Below are 25,026 nucleotides of genomic sequence, written 5' to 3'. Positions count from 1 at the left end.
CCCACCCTTCAAACCGAAACGCATTACTGATTCACGGCAGTAATAGGCAGGGTGGTGGTACCTACCCGCGCGGACTCACAAGAGGTCCTACCACCAGTAAAAAATTCTTATTCAGAGTTTATAATTTCAAGTTACTTTAATTATGATTTTCTTTTAAATTCAATTTGATCTCCTGCCCTCGCCGGTCGACTACTGATCAACAATCAATCGATCAGTTATCCCCGCTAGGTGTCACCACTCATCCAGCAAACATCACGTAGTAGGGATGAGGACGAAGCCGGTCTCCTGTCTTACTCACTATACATTTTTCAGCCATTCGTAGCTTGCCAGCCATGATTTTTTTGGTTTTATTTGTGTATCAATAGTATGTTCAGTTGGTCTGAGAATCGGCTACATCTATTTTCATACCCCTAAGTATGTCCAGTACAAAAATTTTTTTTTTTGAAGTGAAACTTCCTTATCGGCGTTGGAAAAAAATTTACCGTCACATTTTTCGGTTACGCGTCACATTTTTCCGTTACGCGCCATCTTTTAATTAACGGCTGTATGTTCTGAAGTATGGATGCGCATTTGAGAAACCGACCTCATGTCTCAAGGTGGGTCACGGAATACATTTTGTAATTGCAATAATCCCAGGTAACCCACTTAATATCACGTGGACCGTGCTATTATTGTTATTACGTAAAATAATAGGAAGAAAAGTACCAGGGTATTATGATATCAAAGAGATGTATTATTATAACTTTACTCTGACGTACAGCCTTCTTTATTAATTAACGGCTGTATGTTCTGAAGTATGGATTCCGATTTGAGAAATTGACCTCATGTCTCCAGGTGGATTACGGAAATCATTTTGTAATTCCAATAATCTCAGGGAGCCCACTTAATAATATCACGTGGACCGTGCTATTTATTACTGTTATTACGTAAAATAATAGGAAGAAAAGTACCAGGGTATTATGATAGCAAAGAGATTTATTAATAATTAACGGCGGTATGTTCTGAAGCATGGTTTCGGATTTGAGAAATCGACCTCATGTCTCAAGGTGGGTCAAACTTCACGAACCTCAGGAACCCCATTTAACACCACGTGGACCGTGCTATTATTATTAATTTATAGGAAGAAAAGTACCAGGGTATTATGATATCAAAGAGATGTATTATTAAAATGCTGTAATAATCTTAGTAGCAAAAAGGTAAAGTGAAATAATTGTATTATTTGTATTCATGTCTATGATAATAAAATCCTTTTGTTTAAACTTTATCTAATTTAACTTTATTTAACCAATTTCTAGAAAGTTGCATGTAGATCATTTTTCGAAAAATAAGGCCATAAACAAGTTTCACTTCTTACGTGTGTACACTAGTACACGCACACATTTTTTTGAATAATTTTATTTTGTTATTGTGAGGTATTATGTGGTTGAATTAGGTTTTTTTTTCTACACTAGAATTTCTCTAGAAATTTATTTAAGACAACACGTTTGCCTTGTCAGCTAGAATAAATATAAATTTAAAAACAAACAAACACTTCAAGAGTAAGCCAAACTAAATCGTAGAAACTAAAAGTAAAAAAAATGATTTTTTTTTATTACAATATATTGTAACATATTTTTTAAGAACTCTAATTTATAAATAGTCGTAACATTTGATGTCAAGGTTTTAATTAATTATCAAGGTTAATCTTAATTCGGTTAAAATTACTCCTTATTAAAGATTCAGTTAGTTAGATATAAGTTATGCTAATAAAAATATGCAAAATAGATCCATCACAATATGTTGATGGTAAAGTACCTGAGATCTTCTAATACAGTCAATTACTAATATCGACGCTTCCACACGACGGAATACACTGGCTATGAAAAAATACGAATATTTCTTTTATTAAATAGAAAACTGTGTTTCACGTCAGATAACAAACTTTTTTTATTCAATTAAGCAAAAGATACACCGTTATGTAGGTAATGAAATAAAAATTAAATGTATTGTAGTAGTTTAGCGACAATATAGTGGTGAATGCAGGCTCTTAATTTTGATTCAAGGTTGTTTGGATGTAGATAAAAATAAAAGGCCTATTTTTTTTGTATACTGTAGCCTCATTTGAGGTATCCATTCCTTTTGGCAATGCGTCATGAATAAGCCACCAGCTTGAAGTTTCAGTCATTAAAGCTTTGTCTAATGTTTGTCTACATCAATTATTGATGGTTTTTGGATGTGTTAACGTCTAAATCGATGTACGCCGCCTGCACGCACGAAAGAGTGTCACGTTCCTCTGAGCCTGAGCGCGCAAGCGAGAGCGCGGAACAAACGATAGAGAGGCACGATCGGCCCAAGCGTTGGCTTGTGACACATTTATCTGTCTTCTCGCGTGGCGTCTTTTTTTAAGTGATTTTATGTCCTGGTAAATTAAAATAGTTTTAAATTAAAAGGTTTTATTTTTAATTTAAGACAATTTAAATTTTGATGAAAATTGCACTATCACTTTTTTGTATATGAAAAATGATAATATGAAGTGAAATGAAATGAAGCTGATTAATATGAAACATGGCATTGCATGAAATGAAATGAAATGAGATGAGATAAAATGACATGGGATGAAATATAATCTCAGTAAAATGGCGGTTATTTACGGAGACTTTTTCAGTGGACTTTTTGGAGGATCTCGAGAAGTTACGTCCAGCGCCTCTGTTTTATTTTCCCACTCACGTGACGTCAGAGTTAACAGTTCGAACAATTATCTTAATGGCGTTATCACGTAAAACTATCGTTCGTAAACCGGCTTTCGTTTATGGACAAAGTTACTTGCATTGTTGTAAAATTAGTTTAAGTTCTTTAAATTGTCAATACTATCTGTAAATTCTGTAGAACATTATTGAAGACGACAAAAAATTAAGATGGACTTAAAAGTATTGCCACAATAGCAGATACAAGTGAAAAAAAAAACGGAGGTCAGCAATTACAATTGTCAAAAAATAAATATGTCCGACATTTAATCGTGACCCGTGATAATTTTAATTTGAACGATAATATGATATCATTTTTCTCCAAACTATCTTTAAACAACTCTTCAAAACAGCCAGTGGAGGTCGCTAAGCCCGCATATATGGACAAAAGTGCTACATTACAAGAGCTCGGCTACAAAGACGAGAATGAGTTGAGAGAGACAATATATGGTTTGTTTTCAACATAAATTTGTGGTTTTGCACGAACTTTTTGTGTTATTTGCGTGTTTAATGTGTGCTGTGGTGTGTTTTAGACTATTTGAGGACAATTCGAGACCCCGAAAAGCCAAATACGCTTGAAGACTTGAAGGTCGTGTACGAGGAAGGAATCTTTGTGAAGGAACCAACTGCAGATAAAGTGCCCGTTTTACGTGTGGAGTATAATCCAACAGTGCCCCATTGTTCGCTGGCCACACTAATCGGACTTTGCATTCGTATTAAAATATTAAGGTCTATCCATCATCCTGTGAAATTGGACATTTTTATCAAGAAAGGGGCACATACCACTGAAGATGAAAGTAAGCGATGAAATTTGTTAGTTTAGAAAATGTATCATTGGATCTAAAATGCATTGCACTATAAAGTTTAGTGGAAAAAAAATCATCACTATTTAATACAAAAATAATATAATTTTATGATTATATTATTAACATCAATAGCAATGATATACGCTATTAACTAATAATATAAGCTAATAACTATTTATGTTTACATCTATTTCTGTTCAAGATAGTGAAATAATTTACCAATATAATGTTTACAATAAATTAACCCGATCAGGTTATCACTTTTTTTGGCACCTTGTCAGGTTATCATGGGTCACTGAAGACCTGAGATGCATTAGAAAACGTAATTTGTAATAAAAAATCTGATTAAATTCCTGAAAACTCTTGAATACTTAAACTTGAGCACACGATGAAGATTAAAAAAAATTAAATGAGGATTTTATTAATCATCATAAACATACCCACCTCCTTAAAATGGAGTCATTGATTAAAAATTCATAACTTTTGAACAAATTGAGATATTAAAAAAAAAATCAATTACAAGAGAATGCTTTTTTCAAAGAATAAATTTCTGCCAATCTCTCCATCTACTATAACTCTTTCTTCTTGTTCATTTCTGCTCTGCTGCTTCTGCATCATCATCAGAAAAATTGTACTGAGATGATTATTCTGAATCTTTATTAATGTGATCTATCACGAAGCTATTTTCTTCTTCTAAATATGTGTATCCAATGAATTATGTGAACAAAGTATTTTCGATATTTTATGATATCCACAGAGCTATATATTGATGAAAGATCAATGTGTAACCCTAAAAATGCATAAATTTTATTCAAAATCAAGAACTAACCTTGTCATGGAAAAAAAATTCAAAACCACAGTTACAGTTATCGTAGTTCACTCAAGATCACTAGTGATCCAACATGCACCACTAGCTCACTACAAATATTCCACAATTCTAGAGGAATGTGTATCAGAGTAAAGATTACCTACTCACCTCACAACTCTTTTATAAGCTTATTTACAGTGAGGTTAGATTTTTTTCCGTACTTTGATTGTTACAGATAACAAAACAAAAAATTAGCTACGTTCCTTAATAACCCACAATAGCTTCATCAGGTTAACGATGAGACAATTTGTCTTTATTCTACTAAGAGAGTTAAATGTTTATTTGCAGTAGTAGTTGCATTAGTAAAATATTGGGGCTTAATGGTGGTAAACTAGTAAAAAGTTATTAAAATTAATTTGAAAAACATCAGACAAATGAACTGACTGATATAGCTTAATAAAGTCTAGAAACAGCAATCATATTTGTTCTGTTGTAATTTCATTCCGATTAGTAGTGTTCGGTTATAATAATACAATATAATAATGTTCTAGTAATCATAATGTTCGGCTTAATAGTCAGAGGGATGACTAGTACACTGTCAGGTCAGTCATGAAGGTGTTGTTTATGAGTTTTCCACTTTTAATTAGAATTTTTGGAGTCTTTCAGCAACAGCTAGAAAACTGACCCTGCATGGTTAAATACCACCATATAGGGTAAACAAAATGTTCATACTTACTGGTACTACACACATACTGAAATTGTGTACTTCATACATACTGAAAAATGTGACAGCTGTAATAATACAAAATTCTGACTTCTACTTTATGCAAATTAAGCACATTATGTGATTAAATAAAATGACGATCAATATATATAGGTACATTTAGTCTACCGTATAATATATATAGACTTCATTGAAACACATTGTTTGCCATCTTATTAATCACAGCATAGTTCAAGAAAATTTAAGAAAAAATTAAATTACTTTTTTGGTTCAAAGACCATGACACAGTTTGTGAAGGTCATATTTGAAACAACATTGTGATAATAGTTTGTAAACATACAACATGTTTATTAACTTTTGTGCCAAAACATTATTGATTAGGGTTAGCAGACTCATAAATATTTCCAAATAGTGTGATACAAGTAGGTGTTTTAAAGCAGAGATGTGGACACAGCCCTATGACTATCGTTTCCACTTAAATTCAGGTAGACCAGAACTTCTCTGCTGATCCGATGTTAAAAAAAACTATCTATGCCAATATTAATTATTATTCTTTTATTTCCGCATTGGTTGCCATACTTGAAAAAGAAAATATGACTTTACAAATTTAATGTAGAGGTAGAGATAGTAAAAAAGTTGTAGAGAATCTTGGAATATAAGAATTGTAAATATGGTGCTCACCTTATTCATTAAACCATAATAGTAATTACATTTATTTTGTTTTTAATAGATTATTTGTTTTTTTATAGTCAATAAGCAGATCAACGACAAGGAGAGGATTGCAGCTGCAATGGAGAATCCCAATCTAAGAAACCTGGTGGAAAACTGCATAGCCGAAGAGGAGTAAATCAACCCAACAACAATTCTCTAAAATGGCACCTGAAGTCGCATTTTCGAATATAACTGACAAAAATGAATTCACGAAATTCACAAAGTTTTTAGCGTACAAAGGAGTACAAGTTATAGTTGAGTCTAGAAAAGGAGTTAAAATAGAACCTAACAGTAAACCAAAGACGTCAGACACTGATTGGTTTAATTTACAGATACCAGATTCCTCTGAAGTAAATCAGGCAACTAAGAATGCTTTACCTTCGGATCGTGTACTGGAGACGATAAAATCACAATTACATGTAGAAATATCTGTTCAAACAGAAGATGGAGATGAAATGGTACTAGAACTCTGGACTCTTCAGCTAGACGAAACCCAATTCGATACATCATTGAAGGCAATGAACACAGTGTATTTTAGAATGGGCATATTGTTAAAATCTCTTATAACTATAACAAGGATCACACCGGCATATCATTTGTCAAGGAAACAGAGACTGGAATCATTCACTATATTCTACAGAGTTTACAGTGGCGAGGCAAAATTGAAAGCTCTTGGTGATTCAGTGAAAACTATTCAAGCCGGCCTCTTAAAAACACCATTAGGTGCTTTAGTCTTCTCGGTAACGTACCGTACAAATTTTTCAATAACTCCTAACCGTTCAGACAATAACAAAGCATTGTTATTAAAGAGTGATCACTTTGAATTGAGTCCGAAACATGTCATATTTGAATCAAAAAAGAAGAAAGAAGAAAAAAGAGAGTCGAAACCTTCAGGACCCATCGATTTGGACAAGCCCTTACGCTTAGCTGCTTTTGTAGATGAAACCTTAGTTAAGAGGACATTTGAAGAATTCTACACGAAAATTCCTATTCCTGATCACTACAGACCTGAAAAATTGCCTGTATCTCCTGTTAAAGAAAAGGAAATCATGTCTAAGAGCACACAAGAATTAGATGACAGTGCAGCATCAAAGAGTCCGAATTCTTTAGAGATGCCACCAAAGAAATTCTCTGGATTCCGTCACGAAAACGAACCACCAATAAAACTGTTATTGTTCCCTTTTGCTGACACACATCCTATACGAGAACTAGCCGAGTTTTACAAAGATTTCTTTAATGCGCCACACTTGAAGTTGACAGATGAGCTAACACAATCGAACAAAAGCTTAGAGCCTGTTTTAGAAGACGTAGAACTAACCAACGAAGATTTGTCTAAAGATTTGGAGCTGTATGAGAATTCAGTTGTTGAGTTTGATGAATTGTTGGCCGACATGTGTAGATCGGCTGAGTGGAGTGGGAATTAAATATAGGTTATGGGTCTTAAATATAAATTAAGACATTTCATGTCCCAGGATGCTAAATTAAAAAAAAAAACCTTAAATTGCAGATTGATTTGAGTGGGAGCGTTTAATCTGTAACTCTTAATTACCAAAATAGTACAGTGTGATTATAAAAATTGGCGTGATTCGTACTACGCTAACAAGAAACTCGCCATTGCTGACGGTCTTAATGTTATCTTTTCATTCTACTGGGAATTGAGGATTTCTTTATGTTATTGATATACAGATCAATCTTATTCAAAAGCAACATGGCTATAGTTGATGTACCATGGTATAAGAAAGCTTGGTATTTAGCAAGTAAATAGCATTAGATTTGCCAAATTTGATATATGTTTATGAGGGTCTACAATGACTAATGATGTGGTGTTTATATCATCATCCAAGTACTTAGTCAAAACCATATCCAAAGGTCTTTTCAAACAAAGGTCTATATACAAAGAATATTGTGCAATATGTCAATGGATAGAACACAAAACGTATACAAATAAAAATAGGATTATACGTCAAATATTTACTTTAATTACTCCAGCATTATTTTTAATTATTAAGAAACGAATTTTATTTGTAAAAGAGATAAACTTACAAATAAAATTCTCAATTATGTAAATTCTCAATTTGGTATTTTTTTTTTAAATGGCAATTCTTCTTGGACGTGAAAATGTGAAAATGGAAAGGCGATGGGATTTAGATGTTTTGGGCAAAGACTGATGAGATGTAAATGAATGATATAAACAATATTCCTATGATTATTAGAATAGAAACAAAATGGATTTGTATGTTAAAATGTTAGTTCTTAATAAACTACCTATTTAAAGAAAACGTTGTTTTTGAAATATGTACCTGTTAAAAAAAATGCTTAGATGGGTGGACGAGCTCACGGCCCAACTGGTGTTAAGGGGTTATCGGATCCATAGACATCTACAATGTAAATGCCATCCAGCTTGAGACAAGAATTCTAAGGTATCAGTTTGTACAGTACAACGCCTGCCCCACACTTCAAACCGAAACGCATCATTGGACTAATAGGTAGGGCATTGGTTACCTATCCGTGCGGACTCACAAGACGTCCCACCACCAGTAATTACGGAAATTACAAATTTACTGGTTTGATTTTTATTACACGATTTTATTCCTTCACCGTGGAAGTCAACCGTGAACATTTCTTAAGTACGTATTTCATTGGAAGATTTGGTACCTGCTGGCGAGATTCGAACACCGGTGCATTGCTACATACGAATGCACCGGACGTCTTATCCTTTAGACCAGAGTTCCCCAAACTTTTTTGTGTCGTAGTCCCCTTGCCATGTTTTTCCGTGTTGGGTAGACCTTATTAATTGAATTAAAATTAAAACTACTCAAAATAAAATTTTGTATCTGTTATGTAAAATATACGTAACATAAAATAAACTATAAATAAAATAACATAAGCAATAAGTCAATATTTTTAGTGAGAAGGATGAACCTGATGCTTTAATAATAAATTATCAACATTTGGCGTCAATGTTGTAAGGGTTAATCTTAAATCTCCTCGGCTAATGATGTCTTGATATTATAAGATAGTATGATGTACGTAAATAGCTACTATCAGTGCTTGTTCGAGCTATGTACGGTAGAGCTAGTACGTACGTACGCTCCGCAGCTGGCGATAGCGACGAGTTCAGTGTGGCGGTAGGCTTACACCAGGGATCAGCTTTAAGCACTTACCTGTTCATCCTAATAATGGATGCCCTAACATCGGACATACAGGAAGAGGCGCCTTAGTGTATGCTGTTCGCCGACGACATTGTTCTCGTTGGAGAGGAAGGGCCTGAGATACAGAGGAGATTGGCAAAATGGAAAGAAAGGTTGAAGATCAGTCGAACAAAAACCAAGCACATGTTTTGTGATTTTGGTGGTTCTTCAGACTTCACGCCAATCGCCTTAGATGGTGTATCCCTGCCAGTCTGCTCTGACTTCAAGTACCTCGGCTCTATACTCCAGAACGACGGCAACATAGACCGGGACGTCACAAATAGAATAAACGCTGGTTGGATGAAATGGCGACAGGTCTCTGCAACAGCATGCGATCGTAGAATGCCCCTTCAGCTCAAGGGCAAAATTTACAAAACGATCATTAGACCTGTCGTGCTGTATGGATCTGAGTGTTGGGCGACGAAAGTTAAGCATGAAAGAGGAGTGCATGCGGCAGAGATGCGAATGTTGAGATGGATGTGTGGAGTAACAAGAATGGATAAGATAAAGAATGAGTATATCAGAGGAAGTGTGAAAGTGGCCCCGGTAAACAACAAATTAAGGAGCGGACGGTTAGCGTGGTATGGACATGTGATGCGTAGAGAGAAGATGCATGTGACTAGGAGATGTATGGAAATGGTAGTGAAAGGTAGAGGGGGAAGAGGTCGACCGAAGAAGACATGGATGGAGTGTGTGAATGACGATATGAGAGAGAGAGGAGTGAGTGTTGAGATGACGGCTGATAGAAGAGAATGGAAGAGAAAAATTAGCTGTGCCGACCCCACATAGTGGGATAAGGTGGAGAAAAAGAAGAAGTAGACCTCTTGCACGTTGTCATAGACCCCTAGGGGTCGATATAGACCACTTTGGGAATCACTGCTTTAGACCATGAAACGTGGCAAAAATTTTGCCACTGAGCTCGGTATCCGGCTCTATTGTATGGTTTCCTTTACAGTAGCTTAGCTGGGGACCTTTTATATCTTACCCACAGGTGGGCTGAAGCTTTGGAGAGCCAAGGTCCTAGAGCTTCTCGCTGTGAGCCTTGATATCGCGAAGGTCTTTGTCGGAATAGACGGTAGCTACAAATTCATACAACTTAGATCCTTACGTTTACATCAAAAAGACCTTCTTACCGTAGATAATTCACATACACTCTTATAATTCTTTGGTAATTAGAATTATCTATGGCCGATATTTTAGAAATTATATAGAACAGACAAGGCTGGATGCGCTTAGATCCCCTTGCCTTTCTTAATAAGGAAATTTTTTACCAAAAAAAAATATCTATGGCCGATTGCAATTTTGGAACGTTCGGAAACAACTGGTAACTGGAACAAGTTAAATTTTTAAACCACACAAATAACTTCTTTTGTTTTATAAAAACGATATTGAACAATTCAAATGTTCATCGTGGATCTATACCACGAAACACTATTGTGTTAAAATTAAACGTATTCTTTTAATTTAAAATATACAAAACAAGTTCAAATAGTAAGAAAGAAATCAAGTTTCAGAACTGACATCAACAAAGCGACGATGTTTGATACAATGTTTTTCTCAGATTAAATTAGAGTTACTGAACAGCATTTTGTTAAATCAGGACCATATTTGATTGTTGTTATCTGTTTGTAAATTAATGATTCAAGCAAACATATCAGATTTTAGTGTTGAAAGTGTTTTAGTTCATAACCTCAAAATCGAACGTTTAACGAATAATGTTTTCGATTTGTCGAACGACTCATCCAGCGACTGGTATAGAGCACGCGGTTAGCTGTTATTTCTTTAACAATGACGAGGTTTGTCTGGTCACCGCCGGTGCCAATATCATCAAGGTCTTCAGGCTGCTGCCCGAAGGCCACACAAAAGAGATTAATGCAGGTTTGTTTTTTTAACTGCTTTCTGTTAAAAACTAGAATAGATAATATCCCTGCAAATATACTGTATGTTCAGTATGCGGTTCTAATTATTGTTGAAATGATAGAATCTTGGTTTACTAATTTCGAGCTGTGTTACTATAGCAGTGTCCGAATTCCTGGCTTAAAATTTTCCAATACAATACCTAATTAACATCTGGTCACAAATTACTGTCGCCATGAATGAATAACACCGTGTAATCGTCAGCTTCTACGTCTGACTAAAATAAAAATAAAACATTTTCTCATGTCATTATATACTTTTTCAGCCGGTCAGCCGATTCCCCCGAAGATGAAGTTGGAATGCTTAGCGACATATACATTATGGGGTAATGTGATGTCTTTAGCTTCTGTACGCTGTCAAAGTTCTGGTCGAGATATCCTGTTGGTTTCATTCAAAGAAGCTAAACTATCTGTGCTCCAATATGATCCACAGACCAATAACTTGGTGACATTGAGTATGCATTATTTTGAAGAGGATGATATGAAGGTATGTATACTGAGATTTGAACTGATTTTTGTATAATTATTTCCTAACGAAAATTAACTTTAAAGAAGCTGTCTGAGCTGGCATTATGATGCTTAGCTTGGTTGTGGCCTGAGCTGAGCTAGTAATAGTATTCAGAAGTGTATTATTATTATTACTCTTTTTTTTGCTTAGATGAGTGGACGAGCTCACAGCCCACCTGATTTTAAGTGGTTACTGAAGCACATAGACATCTACAACGTAAATGCGCCACCCACCTTGAGATATAAGTTCTAAGATCTCAGTATAGTCACAACGGCTGCCCCACCCTTCAAACCGAAACGCATTACTGCTTCACGACAGAAATGGGCAGGGTGGTGGTACCTACCCATGCGGACTCACAAGAGGTCCTACCACCAGTAATTACGTAAATTATAATTTTGCGGGTTTGATTTTTATTACACGATGTTATTCCTTCACCGTGGAAGTCAATCGTAAACATTTGTTGAATACGTATTAGAAAAATTGGTACCCGCCTTTTTTAGAGTACTTTAGACCATGACGACTTCAAAAATTATTTAAATTGCTACACTGAACTTTGAATTTTTTAGGGCGGTTGGACAACTCATCCTCATATACCATGGATCAGAGTAGATCCTGAGTTCCGATGTGCTGTGATGTTGTTGTATGGGAAGAAACTTGCAGTCCTTCCGTTTAGGAAGGACATTACCTCTGAAGAAGGGGATCCTCTTGAGGCCAAACCCCTCTCTGACACAAAGAAAAATGTACGTAAGAAACTGGTAATTGATGTAGAGATGATCCTAGCAGCTTAAATGACACATTTGTTTAATGCCATATATTAATAAGTACATACTCTTTATAGCTGCCTTGATTTTGCTTTAAGAAATTTCAAGAAATAGAACTGTAGTGTATTAGTGAGGGTACTTGTTCTCCTTTTAATAAAAGGATTGCTAAGTGCGGTTTGCATAAAGACAGACACACAATGAACTGATTTGCTACCGAACACATGTGCTTAAGTTCTTTATTAAATAATAAAACATAATAAGAACAACATTACATAGTTTAAATATGATATTTAAACTTGCATTTAATAGCAACTTTTACTATTCAATTTTACCTAGTTTATATTTACATTTTCCCACATTTAGAAAAGTATTCGTGGGTATTTTGCTATTTTTTATAGCTAATATCTATATTTCAATGCTGTGGCTTTTGCCATATCTGAATATGAAACATACTACTTGACTACCACTGTACGTTGATGATCTCTGGAAGTTTGGATTCAACGGCTTAAAACCAAGGCCATTGAAATTTAAACAAGAAATCCTATAACAAAATCCGTTTTACATGTCAAAATTATTTGTGTTTTTAAACCTTCTTTCAATTAAACGTTGCATTATGTCAAAAGGATAGTGTAACGAAATCGTAAAATTAGATGGCAAAAGTATGATATAATTGTACTAATAATGATTTTATTATTCCCTTTCAGCAAGCAGCTCATACTATGAACAGGGCACCAACACTGGCCTCATACATAATAATACTCAAGGACCTAGACGAGAAGATTGATAACATATTAGACATACAATTCTTGCATGGCTATTACGAGCCTACTTTGCTACTGCTCTATGAGCCTGTCAGAACATTTCCTGGGTATGTAACGTTTCTTTAAGTGGAGATGTTTGATGGTTAGGCAATGAAAGACTGTGTTTGATTGAAAGATTTGACGGAGCATGCAAGACTATGTTTTAGTTTCTCTGATAGTAATTAGTAATAGCATATCTAGCACTACAGATATTGGTTAACATTGTATGTGTTTGAACTTATTATACACACTAATGAAACAGTTGAACTGTTTGCTTAATCTAAAGAAGGAGAGTGCATAAATATCATGCCTCTATTCAACTGTATTCAAGTATTTCTGAATATTGTGTGAAAATTGTCATCATCAAAAAATACGAATGAATAAAAAAAAATCTTAATTTTTCGTGTATAAAATGTGTAAACGTAAAATTAATAATACAGTTTGAAAACATATCTTTAAGAAATGAGTGTGCAAAGGTTTTAGCTTTGTATTCAAACAAAAAAGTTTTGTATTGAAATACTTTCCAAATACGAGTTTATTTACACACAGTTAGACAGTCGTCGTGGCCTGAAGGATAAGACGTCCGGTGCATTCGTATGTAGCGATGCACCGGTGTTCGAATCCCGCAGGCGGGTACCAATTTTTCTAATGAAATACGTACTCAACAAATGTTCACGATTGACTTCCACGGTGAAGGAATAACATCGTGTAATAAAAATCAAACCCGCAAAATTATAATTTGCGTAGTCACTGGTTGTAGGACCTCTTGGGAGTCCGCACGGGTAGGTACCACCACTCAGCCTATTTCCGCCCTGAAGCAGTAATGCGTTTCCATCAGGTGGACTGTGAGCTCGTCCACCCATCTAAGCAATAAAAAAAAAAACACAGACACCGTAGACAGCGGTTTGTTTGTGTCATTAGCATTGCTGACCGCTCTCTATCAGACTGTATACTTCTGAACCAAGGCATAAAACTTTTCTTGCCCTTCCATATAATAGAGAAGTTAATGACCTAGCTTATAAAATAATAACTTGTTTATAAACGTGCCATGATCTCTCGACAGTCGCACGGCGGTTCGCAACGACACCTGCGCGATGGCGGGCGTCAGTCTGAACATGTCAGCTCGGGTGCACCCGGTCATCTGGTCCACCTCAGGTCTGCCCTTCGACTGTCTCCAAGCCGTGCCCGTACCGAAACCACTAGGTGAGGCTCTTTGGGTATTGTAAATAGAACGACTTTTGTCGTGGCGTGCAACCTCTTTGACATAAGACCTACAACGACTAGACACAGATTAAGACAGACACTTGACGAGAATTCAAAATTGGATTTGACTTCGACCAATTCAAAACATCGAAGAAGTAGCTTAGGCCTTATGACCGAGAATAATAAGATATGACAACAATAAGACAAGACATGGCTTCACCTTTTAAAACTACCAAAATTCTCCAATGATTACCAAGAACAAGACCTGGCTGTATGGACTAAAGTCCTTTGCCTTTCCCATTAGGGATAAATTAATATCATCATCAAGAATTCAAAAAATAATAGAGAAATGGTACGTGACTGGCGGCAGGCAGTACATTTTTCAGACTTCGTAAAAGTCACGGACACACACCAGACGACAAGGAACGAATTGACCGTTCTCATATGTATATAAAATAGACGACAAAAGAACTAAGCGATCGTTCAAGTGGTCCTTCGACCGTTCAACTATGTTATTTATAGTCGAGGGAGAAAAAAAATATGGAATTAAACATTACCGTCATTTAAGACATTTAAGTACGGGTGTGCGAGAGACACAGCATGATATTTTAATATGCACACATATCTTTGTGAGTGAGTTAAGAAAGATCTAGACTTTTGTCGTTTGAGGTTGTAACTTCAGTTAGATTTAGTGTAGGAAAGAGTTGAATATATTATAGTTTGCATGTGTTATTAAAACATCTTACTGTGAACTGGTTTATGTATTTACTGTTTCATATACAAAAAAATAATCCTTTATCAATATCTATACTAATATATAAATCTACAGTTGTTATTACGGATGTTCCGTTATAACTACTTTGACTTGAAACTTGGTATCCATGTAGAAAATACATGTACTTAATGGATAGGCTAATATTTATATGAGTGTTGGACTCCCTACACCAGTTGCGGGGGCGTTAATGATGAGAATCTTTGTGGGGGTGAGAAATAATAACGTTAATTTTAAATGCCCAGCGAAGCGGACGGGTACAGCTAATGTACAGTACAGGTAATGTATAATAATATCATCTATCTATTAGAAATAATATCTTGTTGGTATTTTTATGATAACCTTATTATTACAGGTGGCTGTTTGATAATGGCCGTCAACTCATTGATATATTTAAATCAATCGGTTCCACCTTACGGCGTCTCACTGAACAGTGTTGCCACACACACCACAAATTTTCCCCTGAGTAAGTATTATTGATTAAAAAAACCAACGGTTCGTTCCCCCTTTTTTTTCATGCATTTACTTTCACTAGATATGTAGGAGAGGGTAGATTTGCTCTAAATATGTCATTACGAATCCTCCTGATCCATTATCGGTGCTTTTAGGTACCTCAAGCATCGGTTACCGTTCCCTTCGAACCCGTCGCTTGCGACGAAGGGCTCTGCGAGTAAATTAACCCACAGGCACACAGCCCACTGAGTTTCTTGTCGGATCTTTTCAGTGGGTCGCGTTTCTGATTCGGTGGTAGCTTCTGCGAAACACGGATCTTGTTAGGGCCAGTGTTAGCAACAACTCTGGTTTGAGCCCCGAGAGCTCACATACACGCTAGGGTAACGCTGATATAACCTCTAAACAACATACTGTAGGTAGATCTACGGATAAAAGAGCATATTTCTTTCGAGTCGAGTTAATTTGTGTCTCCTTATTATTACTTAACACCTCCCCTCTCTATGTTGAGAGTACTTTCGTCTCCTCCTCCGATTAATCGTTGTGTTTTATCTCCTAAATAAAAAAAAACACGTGGCACTCGGGGACTGCCGCGGTAAAGCTATTGCGTAGCATTTTTTATTAACTTCTGCAATTATTATAATTAGACAGTAATAATTTAATATTAAAACAATAATAATAAAGAAAGACCACGCTATATTTATAAACATTCACAAAAGCAAAACATTAACTGTCCCCATCACAATCATAAGCTAGACCGCGCGAGAGAGAGATGGGCAGACTTTTCATGATGCGCATGCAGTGCGACGTCACGGCGCGCGCTTATTCACAACCGAGAACGCGAGCTACATGGTAGGCGGAGCGGCGGGTGTTAGGTTTTATTTTCGTTACGGAATTTCTTAATTCGTATTCCCTGATCGAGGGTGTGTCGCGCAGGGATCCAGGAGGGCGTGTGCATGACGCTGGAGGGCGCGTGCGTGGCGCGGCTGTCGGACGCCGTGTTCGCGGTGTCTCTGCGCGGCGGCCAGCTGTACGTTGTGGCGCTGCTGGCGGACAGTGTGCGCTCCGTCAGAAGCTTCCACATCGACCGCGCCGCCGCCTCCGTGCTCACCACCTGCGTGAGTGCGCCCTTTGATGCCGTTCAAATTATAGATATTTAATTTACTAGACGTGAAGTCGTCGTGGCCTAAAGGATAAGACGTTCGGTGCATTAATATCGAACGATGCACCGGTGTTCGAATCCCGCAGGCGGGTACCAATTTTTCCAATGAAATACGTACTTAATAAATGTTCACGAAAGACTTTGAAATTTCGCGTAATAAAATGTAAATTGGCAAAAAATATAAATTATGTAATTATTGGTGGTAGGGCGTCTCGTGAGACCGCACTTGTTGTGAAGGAATAAACATTTACCTTAATTATGTTCCTCCGTCTCGCTCTAGATGTGCGTTATAGAAGAGGACTTCCTTTTCCTGGGGTCGCGGCTCGGAAACTCGCTGCTGCTGCGAGTTACCGAGCGAGAGAACCGGATGCTGTTCTCCGTTGACAAGCCCCTGGAAGCGACGGTCGATCTGACCGTGGCCGAAACCGGTAGGGTCTGATTTATAAGAGCACTGATATGTTTTTGAAGATCTGAGCAGTAGACATGCGCAAAACAGTGCACTATGATGTAATGCCATATGCCATGACCTTCCGTACCACGTAATAAGGCATTTGAACAGTACTCAGTACTCTAAACATGACCTGTCAAAAATATGCCTGTATTGTTAAATTTGTATAGCCCGGTAACAATTACGTATGTCTTAATGTACTGAATGCTTGGGTGTTATAAATTATAGACATTTTATTATTACCAAGTAAACTCTATACAAGTTTAATTTAGATTTTTTTTAAATGTATAATTAAAATTAATTAATATTTACATTTTTAGTTACAACTTATAAATAGTACGTAATTGCGGCATATATATATATATATTTTGACACCCGAACATATTCAATAGTGCAGTGGGTACTTAGAACAGAACGCAACGGATAACGGACCTCTAGATATGAACCCTTAAGCTCTGTGGATATGAACGTCATGTTTAGTGTTATGTGACATACTAAATTTTGCCGGGTAATAGGTACTGTTACAATACACGGTCGTGCTATATTACGCGTACTGCATGGCACACAGTAATTACACATGTCTACTGAGCAGTCAGTGTACTGTAGGACTCGGAGTTAGAACTCGTGTCTCAAGGTGAGCGGTGACATTCACGTTGTTGTCTATGGGCTCCGGTAAATAGTTAACAAAAAAAGGCATACCAGACATTAAACGTGACCTGGTTTTGACCTGGTTCAAAATTGGCAGTAACACAAAGAGACTACAGTTTTATTTAAAAAAAAAAAACCATCGGTCATTGCAGTCCATGGACATAACCTACATACCGTCACATTTTGGTGTATCATATTGGAGTCTCAGGTCTACGATACAAGAACTGTTAAACTAAAAAGAACGAATACTTGGCTTAGTAAATGTTTTGAAAACAAACAAACAAAATATTGTACTGTATATATTTTTGTCAGTTTGTACAAATATTAAGGAATCCCACAGAACGAGAGCAGAGCAGAGAGAAGGAGCAGCCCGACCCGGCCTCGAAGCGGCGGCGCATGGACACCATCAGCGACTGCGTGGCCTCCAACGTCATCGAGATCAGCGACGGAGACGAGCTCGAGGTGTACGGCAGCGACATACGCACCTCCACAAGACTCACCAGCTACGTGTTCGAGGTACCTCTACGTTCGAGCGCGTGCACACACACGCACACACGCACGCACGCACACACGCACACACGCACACACGCAGACACCCACGCACGCACGATTGCACGTATACACACACACACACACACGCACGCCCGTCCGCATCTTCACCGTTGCAAAAGTAAACTATGACATAGCAATCTATTCCTTTTCATGTACACCCTTAGATCTATTTCACAATCTATCTATCTCAATGTCATTTTAATAATTCTATCGTATCGAATACCTTTAAATATATTAGAATATTGTGTGGACGACAGAAAGTTTTCTTCATATACATACATATATATTTTTGGTAGACGTAAATGTAAATGCTTAGATTAATTCCAGGCATATAATATATAGGATAATTCAGATGTCGTTCAAATCCATACTCTTATGAAAAATATAATCTACTAGCGGACCCAGTAGACGTCCTGCAAAAAATCATTCAAGTCAATCTACCCGTTTAGTTGCAGTATAGAGATAAATAACCTAGATACCGACAGCAGCGCCATCTGCCGGGCTCATTTGTGAACCTAAGCCATCCAGGGTGCCACCAAAACCCATACAAAAAATCATTCAAATCGGTCCAGCCGTTTAGGAGTTCAGTGACATACTTACAGTAGAATTATATATATAAAGATATATATTATGTGTGTTCTATAAATTAATCTATAAAAGTGGATGTGCGTATGTACTTGTATGTTCTATACAGTCTCAATGACCGGATCGATTTTGTTGAAAATTTTAGGGAATCTTCAGATTGCATAAGTTGGTACTATCTTGTTTTGTAACAATCAGTCTGCTTAGTGCGAGTTTTTTAACGTTCTCGATAGCGTAAAAGTTAGCTCATATTTGTATGGAATGGGATCGTTTGCCTACGTTTGCCGCTAGGGGCGCTGTTCCAACTGCATACTAAATTGGGCTAACTTTTACGCTATCGACAACGTTAAGAAACTCGCACTAAGCACACTCGTCGGCCACCAAAGCAGGCCGGGTCTGATCATTCACCTTATTTTTATTCTTATTGCCTACATTTAATTTAACGTTAATTTCTTTTTCAGGTATGCGATTCGCTGTTAAACATATGTCCGATCGGCGACGTGTCTATGGGAGAGCCCCAGCTCCTCTCCGAGGAGTACAGCAGGCAGCAGGAGAATCCTCTGGTAGAACTGGTGACCTGTAGTGGCAGGGGGAAGAACGGCGCCCTGACCGTGCTGCAGAGGACGGTCAGACCTCAGCTGATTACTGCTTTCAATTTACCCGGTGAGTTCATTATCTAAATCTAGAGTTTAATTATTTTTTTATGGGTGTAGGAGCTCACAGCCCACCTGATGTTTGATGTTGATTCGAACACCGGCCCAGTCATATCGCTCGATACGAATGCACCGTCTTATCCTTTAGGCCACGACGACTTCAACGTACATTATTACTTCAATGCGTTTCGGTTTGAAGGGGGGATCAGCCGTTGTAACTATACTGAGACCTTAGAACTTATGTCTCAAGGTGGGTGACGGCATTTACGTTGTATATGTCTATGGGCTCCAGTAACCACTTAAAACCAGGTGGGCTGTGAGGTTGTCCACCCACCTAAACAATCAATAAGAATAGGATTTTTCGACGTCCTTTAAAATAGCACTTCTCGATTTGCGTGCTTAATTTTTTTAATAATATCCTCACCGATTTATGTAGGGGTCGTGAATGTCTCAAACTAGCGCCAATTCTCATATTGGTTAGCCCGTGGCCAATAATATCGTACGTAATTATGATTACAGGCTGTATCGACATGTGGTCGGTTTTCGGAGAGAGCGAAAGCACCAGAGAAAACGAAGGGACGCACGCGTATTTGATACTGACGCAGGACGACTCCTCCATGGTGAGCTTATCGAATTTACAGTGCCGGGGGACCGCCCCCCTTCCCTGCCCCCCAGCTGGCTACCCCCGGGCCGCGACTAACCTCCAGGGAACAAATCGGTCAACAAAGTTAAATGGGGCAGGGTAGTGCAGTATGCTTAGTGCGAGTTTTTTGACGTTCTCGATAGCGTTAACGTTAACTAAAATTTGTGTGGAGTTGGAACAGCGCCCCTAGCGGCAAACGTAGGCAAACGTTCCAACTCCACACAAAAATTGAGTTAACTTTTAGTCGAGTTTCGGTCGAGTTTCGTTCATCGGACGAATACCAATGCAACGGATCCTTCTTCAAACGAGGGTTGTGGAGAGTACCGAACGGTAGACAGCGGCTTAGCTCTACCCCTGGCATTGCTGAAGTCCATGGGCTACTAACCACTCACCATCAGGTGGGCCGCATGCTTGTCTGCCAATACAAGGGCAATAAAAAAAAAAGATGTGTGGTGTCGTGGGACACCAGATAAGAACGAAGTTCCTAATTATAAAAATATTAATTTAATGTTCTATTCGAGGTATAAAGAAAATAATTATTTTATCGATATCGAATAATTATTTTATCGATATCGAATAATTATTTTATCGAAATTTTAATCGATAAAAAAAAATACTTTACAAAGTTATTAACTTTATTTTTTATTTTTTTTATTGCTTAGATGGGTGGACGAGCTCACAGCCCACCTGGTGTTAAGTGGTTACTGGAGCCCATGGACATCTACAACGTAAATGCGCCACCCACCTTGAGATATAAGTTCTAAGATCTCAGTATAGTTACGACGGCTGCCCCACCCTTCAAACCGAAACGCATTACTGCTCCACGGCAGAAATAGGCAGGGTGGTGGTACCTACCCGTGCGGACTCACAAGAGGTCCTACCACCAGTAATATTCACAATGATTTATAAAAAATATATAATCTAATATATAAAATTCTCGTGTCACAATGTTCGTTCCCATACTCCTCCGAAACCGCTTGACCGATTCTCATGAAATTTTTTATGCATATTCAGTAAGCCTGAGAATCGGCTACTATCTATTTTTTATAACCCTAAGTGATTAGGATTGTCCACCCCTAACATATTTTTTTTTATTTGGACATATTTTTTTTGTTATAATGAGGTATTATGTAGTTGAATGAGGTTTTGTTATTTTTATTATATATTCATCCCTCATCGTTCACAGTACTACATACATCTTTCACTCATTTACCACATCCTTACACACTTACAATAAGTTAGTTTTTTTTTCTACACTAGAAATTCCCTAGAAATCTTATATATGGCAAAACAATGTTTGCCGGGTCAGCTAGTAATAATATATGATATACAAAGAAACAGCTATTTATATGAATTATAATAATAACCGTCACCACGTAGACTTTACATTAGACACTATATGTACTCATACTAAGACTAAACATAAATAATAAAAATGTTACGTTACGGACGTTTTTTCCCGATTAGGGGGTGCTCCTCCGCATCGTCCCATTAGGAACTTCGTTCTAAAATTACGTCACGTGTCCTAAATAAACTCAAAACGCCAGGTTCTGCAAACTGGCCAAGAGATCAACGAGGTGGACAACTCTGGCTTCATGACGGGTTCGCCCACCATCTTCGCCGGAAACCTCGGGAATAACAAATTCATGGTGCAGGTCACCACCACCACCATTCGACTCATCAAGGGTGAGCATTCTAAGGCTACTCTTAGGTTCCGTTGCGGTCCTCCTGCATCGGACCGTCCCCACCCGGATTAACCTGGTCAGAAAATCACTGTATTTTTTTATTGGATTGATGGGTGAACGAACTCACAGCCCACCTGATGTTAAGTGGTTACTGGAGCCCATAGACATCTATAACGTAAATGCCGGCACCCATCTTGAGATATAAGTTCTAAGGTCTTAGTATTGTTACATAGTATAGTATAGTAGTATAGTTAGTATCAAGCTGTATTATTATTATTATACAAATATGCATAGTACCTGTAGGATGCGGTGTGAGTTTGTTAGTTAAAGATAATGTTGCTTAAAAATGTTTATTGTTAAAATATAGAGAAAATAAATTAAATGTTAATGTTATGAATGCACCCGGGTGACGCGGTTGTTGATCGTGCACTGACGGTTTGTGGAAATGAAGTTAACGCGTCACGCGAGTTATGCTGACAAAGGTGTTCGGTAATATATCACCGAACAGTACCTCTTGTCAAGAATGATCTTCGGTCACTTGAATGTAATTCCACGCAATTTTCACCAGTCATAGCTTAAAATTCTTTCACAATTATTACGAAAATTGTAAATTATTTAAAACATCGTATGGTGACAATAAAACACGTGTAAATGTAGTTTAAATGTCTCTACGAAACGTGAAAAAGAAACTCTACATCAGCGCGAGATGGCTCCCCCCTCTTTCATCTCAGCCTGTCCACTGTCCACTGCTGAACATAGACCTCTCCAATTTATGTCCATCCAGATGATGATCCTCGCCTCTTTGACGTGGATTAATTAGTCTTAGGGTTGTGCCCAGTTGTCGTCAACAGTACAATCCAGGATTCTTCGATATTTTAGACACGTATCGCGACGGTCAGCAGAGTCTATCGAGAAACTTGTTGTTCAGGGTAGGGTCAATGGTAAGAGATCTCGTGGACGAATCCCCATGCGCTGAACTGATCAGGCGAAAGACCTTACTGCAACCCTACTTACCGAATTTGTGTGCCAAGCCTCAGTTCACAAACTATGCATCTGTCAAGGCTTTAATAAACAAGAATTCCACATACCACGACTGCTCTGCCAAGAGCAACCGACTATGATGATGATGATGCTCAGGGTCATTGGAAGATAATTGGTCCTGATGATTCTCCACACTTCACTGCTAAAGTTAGAACGAAAAAAAAAACTGCTCAATGACGCGCGAGGTTAACGACCTGATTGCGTTACAATGCGTGTTCCCAAATTACCTAATAAAACTTATCAAGCTAAGCAGTTTGGTCAAACTAAGCCGTTTGTATATCGGCTTTGGTTCTGCATCGTGCGTGAGGTTGCTGAAGCTGGTGTGCTTGTGTCAGGCGGCGTGCAGCTGCAGTCGATCCAGCTGGAGTGGACGGCGCAGTACGCGGCCGTCGCGGACCCCTACCTGTGCGTCACGTCCAGCTGCGGCCGCGCCATCGTGCTGGCCCTGAGAGAGATCAGGGGGAAGGACGGGCAGGTAACGCCTCCATAGTCACACAAACACATAAATGTATAGGATTCAGCCGGCGAGAGAATGAGATAGAACACATTAGACGTTCTCGGTCTCCTCTTTGTGCGACTCTTCGTAGAATCCCCACCATCGTCTACTAAACATTGTCCATATGTATGCTCCTGTGTAGTGGGATAGTCAGTATATCTATATCTTATTTATAAGTTTCACTTCTACCGTGTGTGACTTGCACACACACATGTTTTTTTTTAATTGCTTAGACGGGTCGACGAGCTCACAGCCAACCTGATGCTAAGTGATTACTAGAGTCCATAGACATCTACAACGTAAATGCGTCACCCACCTTGAGATATCAATTCTAAGGTCTCAGTATAGTTACAACGGTTGCCCCACCCTTCAAACCGAAACGCATTACTGCTTCACGACAGAAATGCATCAGGAATGCTGAGCTTCACGTTTGAATCTTCTCAGCGGGTCGCGATTCCGATCCGGTAGTAGATTCATTCGCGAAGGAGCTGCTCTTGAGTTGTTAGGTCTCCTTCGGAGGCGTTTGGGTGGCTGTTAGCAAATCCCACCCCTCCTGGCTGAATCTTTGCTTGCCTGGTGAAACTGGAAAGACCTCCGGGCCACCATAAATCCTTTAATCATAAAAAAATCTGTTTTCTGATCTCTATCGTAGCACGAAGTTCTATGGGCTCCAGTAACCAGTTAACACCAGGTGGGCTTTGAGCTCGTCCACCCATCTAAGCAATAAAATATGTATAATTGTGTTGTTTGTTGCAGCCGTCGGGTCGGCTGGCGCCCACGCGGCAGTGCGTCCCCGCGCGGCCCCCGCTCGTGCGCGCCGCCCCGCACCGCGACCTCAGCGGACTGTTCGCGCCAGACCTCGCCGAGCCCGGCCACCAGGTACTGTACCCGCCGAGAAATGTTGCACTACTTCTTCGTCGCTTCCTCATCACTGAGGATCCCCACTTGGATAAAGCGGCACGACACGAGAACCCTCTCATCGTGGCCGCCGGTAACTACATTCCCGATCCTGCGGACAGAATGGAAAGCAGTCGACGTCGCCCCAAACACGTCATTTCGGATCCTCCCGATCCACTAACGGTGCTTTTAGGTACCTCAAGCACCGGTTATCGTCCTAAAATTATCCCTCAGACACGGCCCACTGAGTTTCTCGCCGGATCTTCTCAGTGGGTCGCGTTTCCGATCCGGTGGTAGATTCTGCGAAGCACGGCTTTTGTTAGGGTCTGTGTTAGCATCACTCCGGTTTGTGCCGCGTGAGCTCACCTACTAGTTAAGGTTACGCTGAAATAGCCTCTGAAGGCTATCAGCTTTGGTAGAAAAAAAAACAAATCAGAAACATTTTAATGTGATAAGACAATATGCAGCTTTGAGATTTCGCATCAGTGGCACGACATGTGTGTACGTGGAATGTGAAAGTTTGAGAACCTCTGGTTCGATTGTGATGTAATGTTGTACTTTGGGAGGTGTTAAAGGAAAACGTCTTCTTGCGTGTATTCCGTGCTTAATAATCATCTTAATCCTAGTTTACAATTATGAAGAAGCCTATGTTTCTGGATGGTCCGCCTTATTAGGGGGACATACGAGATTACACCTATTAATACGCCCGCTGAGTTTGTTTCGCCGGTTCTTCTCAGGACTGTGGCTTTTTTGGGAACCGGTGGTAGAGTTAACATTGTTATTTATATTTTGACATTCAACAAGCGTGTCATACTAACATCTAAGTTGAAATAAATGATTTTGAAT

At 38.5% G+C, this 25,026-nt stretch overlaps 3 protein-coding genes across 3 annotated transcripts in view; all 3 read left to right on the top strand.

Moving 5' to 3' along the window:
- The first annotated feature begins 2,317 nt into the window (after positions 1 to 2,317).
- Positions 2,318 to 8,051, top strand: LOC101740494 (MIP18 family protein galla-1). Its single transcript, XM_004924282.5, has 3 exons — positions 2,318 to 3,173; positions 3,257 to 3,520; positions 5,811 to 8,051. Exons 1-3 carry the CDS (start codon positions 3,029 to 3,031, stop codon positions 5,906 to 5,908), a joined length of 507 nt encoding a protein of 168 aa, XP_004924339.2. The 5' UTR covers positions 2,318 to 3,028; the 3' UTR covers positions 5,909 to 8,051.
- On the top strand, positions 5,934 to 8,051 carry LOC134198646 (autophagy-related protein 13 homolog). Its single transcript, XM_062676832.1, has one exon. The coding sequence runs from the start codon at positions 5,934 to 5,936 to the stop codon at positions 7,194 to 7,196; it is 1,263 nt and encodes a 420-aa protein (XP_062532816.1). The 3' UTR covers positions 7,197 to 8,051.
- Positions 8,052 to 10,269: 2,218 nt separating this feature from the next.
- LOC101745127 (cleavage and polyadenylation specificity factor subunit 1) overlaps positions 10,270 to 25,026 on the top strand; it is a 32,990-nt gene continuing 18,233 nt past the window's right edge. The window contains exons 1-14 of the mRNA XM_038021176.2: positions 10,270 to 10,841; positions 11,146 to 11,366; positions 11,954 to 12,127; positions 12,853 to 13,016; positions 14,012 to 14,151; positions 15,279 to 15,389; positions 16,310 to 16,491; positions 16,816 to 16,963; positions 17,972 to 18,147; positions 19,227 to 19,428; positions 19,938 to 20,038; positions 21,609 to 21,747; positions 23,123 to 23,262; positions 24,040 to 24,162. Coding sequence (XP_037877104.1) covers positions 10,679 to 10,841; positions 11,146 to 11,366; positions 11,954 to 12,127; positions 12,853 to 13,016; positions 14,012 to 14,151; positions 15,279 to 15,389; positions 16,310 to 16,491; positions 16,816 to 16,963; positions 17,972 to 18,147; positions 19,227 to 19,428; positions 19,938 to 20,038; positions 21,609 to 21,747; positions 23,123 to 23,262; positions 24,040 to 24,162 — 2,184 coding nt within the window. The 5' untranslated portion in view covers positions 10,270 to 10,678. The remainder of the gene's footprint in view (positions 10,842 to 11,145; positions 11,367 to 11,953; positions 12,128 to 12,852; positions 13,017 to 14,011; positions 14,152 to 15,278; positions 15,390 to 16,309; positions 16,492 to 16,815; positions 16,964 to 17,971; positions 18,148 to 19,226; positions 19,429 to 19,937; positions 20,039 to 21,608; positions 21,748 to 23,122; positions 23,263 to 24,039; positions 24,163 to 25,026) is intronic.

The sequence above is a fragment of the Bombyx mori genome, chromosome 28 (genome assembly GCF_030269925.1).
Source record: "Bombyx mori chromosome 28, ASM3026992v2".
NCBI lineage: Eukaryota > Metazoa > Arthropoda > Insecta > Lepidoptera > Bombycidae > Bombyx > Bombyx mori.
Note: the sequence above shows the minus strand (reverse complement) of the source record. Positions and strands in the feature narration are given on the sequence as shown.

Coding starts and splice junctions, on each gene's coding strand:
- LOC101740494 (XM_004924282.5), top strand. CDS start 3,029: ATGATATCATTTTTCTCCAAACTATCTTTAAACAACTCTTCAAAACAG. Junction 3,174..3,256: donor GTTGAGAGAGACAATATATG/GTTTGTTTTCAA, acceptor GGTGTGTTTTAG/ACTATTTGAGGACAATTCGA. Junction 3,521..5,810: donor ACATACCACTGAAGATGAAA/GTAAGCGATGAA, acceptor GTTTTTTTATAG/TCAATAAGCAGATCAACGAC.
- LOC134198646 (XM_062676832.1), top strand. CDS start 5,934: ATGGCACCTGAAGTCGCATTTTCGAATATAACTGACAAAAATGAATTC.